General features: G+C 31.4%; 1 protein-coding gene across 1 annotated transcript in view; it reads left to right on the forward strand.

Moving 5' to 3' along the window:
• Positions 1 to 2,137: 2,137 nt before the first annotated feature.
• Positions 2,138 to 4,687, forward strand: part of LOC117170652 (brain protein I3) — a 4,844-nt gene continuing 2,294 nt past the window's right edge. Inside the window, exons 1-2 of the mRNA XM_033357567.1 lie at positions 2,138 to 2,694; positions 4,016 to 4,137. Coding sequence (XP_033213458.1) covers positions 2,622 to 2,694; positions 4,016 to 4,137 — 195 coding nt within the window. The 5' untranslated portion in view covers positions 2,138 to 2,621. The remainder of the gene's footprint in view (positions 2,695 to 4,015; positions 4,138 to 4,687) is intronic.

Genomic DNA, 4,687 nt, shown 5'->3' on the forward strand with positions numbered 1-4,687 from the left:
CAACGGAGCCGAACAGGATCTATTTTAATAAATCAACGCGAAATTTTTGAAGTTTTAAATTCGGGATAATTCCGCGCCAAATTCGGCTCCGCGTGTTACACTCTACGTAGATTTGCGGAGGTGTGGAGGTCGTTACCTGTCGTTGAGTGGTGGAAGCCATTAGCCGCGAAATATAGGTCAGGTTTGAAATAAAATGATTCACTACCAGTTCGTAGTAAACGCAACAGATTTGAAAAGCCTGGTATTGTGGATCGCAATACTCTTCTATAATATCGAAGAGCTCGGAGTCAGACACAGACATTGTTCACCTTATTTGTTTCTGAACAAATAAGAATTGTTTGAAACTAATAAAATCAATTTATTAGTTTTTTCTTAACACGTGCACACAAGAAAGTTCTAACCTTAAAACTTTGGAACACATCCGGACACTAGTCGGTTTAAAAGATCGCGCCGAAATCTGAATGTTCTGAAATTTTTGTGCATCTGTATATATATATATAACCTTATTTTAGGCGGGGTTGATCCGTACTTTTAGTGTTTAGCCAATCAAAATGCTGACGTCACTCACTTTTAGTGTTGAATAACCAATCACAAATGAGGTAACTTTTTTTATAGCGTCTGGCTGCCGCCATAACCTATTAACGATACTAAAAATAGCTCGATATCTCGAGTTTCTAACCCTAAAATATACTTTGGACAGAGAACTTAACAATATTATAAAAAAAAGTATATTGTAGGTAAAATAAGATATAATACTTAAATACTGGTTTAATATAGACGTAATAAAATCATGTTATTCGTAGGACTCGTGTACAATAAGAGTTACTTAACATTTACAGTTTACATACATATACATAATCAATTTGCATTTAAGAAGCTATTTGAATCTTCAAATTTCAAATTTCGCACCAATCACACATGCGCAGAGTCCTATCACGGGCCACATGCATTTTCTAAAAGATCCGATATATCCTGTAATTTCGACCACCAAACGTTCAGAAATCACTACCAAACACCACCAAACGACCACCAAACGATACCAAAAAGAATTTTTTGAAAATATTAAAAGTGCTGTGCCACCGTGAAGTTGGCACCCCAAATTTGAAAAATCAATAACTTTTTCAATTTTGACTACCAAACCTTCAAAGTTGACCACCAAACGACCAACAAACGATTCCATATAAAAAAATCTGATATTTTAGAGTTGGGGTGCCAACATCACGGGCTTCCCAAAATCTAATTTTAAAGATTTTTATAAATTTCCGGACATTTATGATGTTTTTGGTAATTTATGGTGAAATTACAGATAATTTATGATAAATTACATTAATCGTCCGAAATTCAATTTAAAAGTATCCATAAATTTCGAGATTTATATGAAAATTTTTTGTTTTAATGGTAATTTTACAGATAAATATGGTAAATTACCATTAACTGCCCAAAGCTAAAATTCAAAGTTAAACATTTTTATAAATTTTTGGAAATTCTCTATTGTCTATGGTTATTTTACAAGTAAAGATGGAAACTTATAATAAATTACAGAAAATTCAATACATTTTTTTTTGTAAATTCCCAGAAATTTTCAGAAATCTCCGGAAATTTTTGGTATTTTACGGTAATTTTATCAATTGTATCATTTTCATTATGGAAATCTGACGTCACTTTTCACTCCCTAGGGAGTAAAAAGTAAAGCTTTAGCTCCGCTTCATAGGTGCCGAATAGGACTGAAATCATGTATGTGCTATGAAAAAAGGTTGAACCTCATTCACGTGGTATTGTAATTGTTGTCCCTCTATATATTCTACCGATTGTTCCGTATTTATGAACGAAAATGCCAATATTTCACTGTAACTCCGCTGGCACCATTTAAAATCTTGGTATGTGAAAATTTATTACTCCTTTGTAAAAACTGTATTATCTCATTGAATAGCTCATTAAAAATAAGGAATCGTATTTCATAATATTATAGTGAATAAAGGATTTCATCACAAATGTTTTTAAAAAACAAAGTTTCGTTCACTTTTTCGTAATGTTTTGTTCTCGGTCTGTGTCCATCTTGAATTTCTCCCACACTGTGACGATGGTGTTGTCCTCTAGAAGAGATACAGAGAATTAATGTTTTTGAAAATGTTTTTATTAGTAAACTGTTATCTACGATTTGTTATCTTGATTTTCATATCAGATGAAGCGAACAAATATTAATTTGATAAACCGATACGTCATCGAGTTGAATCAGAGGAAAAAGTAAGGCGTAGATGTACCTGAGATGTTCGATGAAAAATAGTTGTATGCTGCAAGGCAGACTTTTTGGCACAAACTTTTAAAAAATTTTAAATAAGTAGACTACTTTATTGAGGGTTTTATACAATGTGGTTTAAAAATGTGATTCGTGAGTGAAAAAGGAAAGAAAGTTCTAGTATTGTTGAGTTCTTACACGCATTGGTATCAAGAGTCTCGAAGCAACAAAGTGTACTTGTATAAGTGTTATATTGTGACGAGGTGCCTGACTCACGGAGAACTCATCTGGCTGCTAACGATCAGCTGCAGTTAATTAAATTTCCTCAAATTGGTTCTTCCTTGGTTGGATCTGTTAGTCTGAAAAAACCGATAATTTAAAGGAAATGGCTTCAGAAAAGCGCCAGCTTTTCCCTGAAGTTGAAAAGCCACCGCCTTATACACCTTCTGCACCACAAGGTAAAATAATCATTTTCCCAGAAATATATGCATAGATAAAAGAGGTAACTATGGATATAAGGTTGCGTACAGTAACACACATATATTTATGCAGTTCTTTTGCACGTCTATTATCGAAAGTTGCGGTCGGAGGATATCTTAAATGCTTTTAATTTTTGTATCGAAGAAAAGAAATGGTTATACGATAGCTATTGTGTTTGTATCGGACTTGAACATTTGAATGGTTTCAATCTGCGAATTCTGATTCGTTCGTAAATAAAGAAACTTGCATTGAATATAAATGTTTTTTTTTTTCGAAAAAATGTTGAGGTTATGCTCCATATTTCACACTACCCCAGCAATGAGAGTTGAATTCAGAAGAATTAAGAATTTTTATTCCTATGAATCCGCGATTTTTTTTTCCGTCAAAAAATCCGCAAACGGGAAAAGTAAAATTTAACGAAAGCGTATTAAAAACAATAATAAGTAAAAGAAGGAATAGAAAAGCTCGAAGTAATTGAACTTAGAAAACGGATTGAATTTAAATTTATGGAATGTTTTCTCATTAATAAATATTTTGTATTAAATTTTCATTTGCAAGTTATAAAGAAAAAGTTAATCCGAAGTATATAAATTTTTTCGTTATTATTATCCGCAGAGAATTCCCGGATTTCCTTAAATTTCTGCACCCTGTTTATTTGTGGACAACTCATTATTTACTTCACCTTATCTTTCTTTCTTCACTATTAATTATTTCCTCACACATTTCAATAACATTTATAAATAATTGTGGTTTCCTTTTATTACCAGGAAAATTATTTATAATAATTTTCCTCATAATATTTCTTATTATTACTAATTATTATGAACCATTTCTGATGCATTTATATAAAGCATTTTTTTACTAATAAATCATTTTATAACTAAAACTTTTGGATAATGCTGATATTATATTTTCATAATTTATTTAGACGTGTGAAAAATTCAAATGTGGGAGGAATTGAAAACAATTTATTTCACATATTTTGTGAACTAATTAGAAGGAATTAAATAAACTCAAAGTGAAAACACGTTCTCTTTTGGAGAATATGATAGGAATTTGTGCGGTGGTCGCTGCGGAAATGGAAATGAATTAATTTAGGATATATCATATTCTTGTACTGGAATTTTAGACAAGTGGAAAAATCGCGCTTTCAAAAAAAAAAAAATAGAATAATCTTGACTTTCCCGCTGGAATCTGGAAATATTAGTTTTTTCTCAATTCAAGGCAAAGTTCTGAAAATAAGTTTGATTTCTGAGTTTTTTGTTGCTTTAATGTAGAGTTTAATTGTTGGCATTGCAGGGACTTCGTGGCAACCGCCTCCCGGATATTACCAGAGCTCTGCTATTTCGTACCAACAAGAACCTTCTACGACGATTATCGTTCCCGAAATTATCCTCGTTGGCGCCTGTCCTGCATGCCGAGTGAGCCATTTCTTTTATTTAAAAAAAATTCTATCCAAATTGTTTGAAGGTGACCATTTCAGTGTCAAGGAAAAAAAAAATTCCCGCCTTTTCCCGGTTGGCAAACAGTTTTCACGGTCAATGGAGTTAAAACATTCAATCTCTAAGCCTAAGAATTTCCCATTTAAACTGATAGAAACTGAGCTGAAAATCATTTTGAACAGGTTTAAGCTAAAGACATTTAAAAATTAGCGTTTAAAATTTGTTATAAAGTGAACGCTTTTTAAATTAGAAATTAGATTATTTTTATTTCAAAAAGTTTTAAAATCCTTGAAAAGCTTAACAATTTTATTTTGAAATCTTGTAACATCTACATGTCTTTTTGGATTTTTTCAGATTTTAAATTGTTTTTTAAATTTGTTCGGTTAATGCAATTAAAAAGTTCAATCTCTAAACCTAAGAATTTCCCATTTGAAATAATAGAAACTGAGCTGAAGATCATTTTAAGCAAATTTCAAGTTAAAAGCAATAAAAAATTAGCGTTTAAAATTTGTTATAAATTGAACGCTTT

Source organism: Belonocnema kinseyi, chromosome 4 (assembly GCF_010883055.1).
Source record: "Belonocnema kinseyi isolate 2016_QV_RU_SX_M_011 chromosome 4, B_treatae_v1, whole genome shotgun sequence".
Lineage (NCBI taxonomy): Eukaryota > Metazoa > Arthropoda > Insecta > Hymenoptera > Cynipidae > Belonocnema > Belonocnema kinseyi.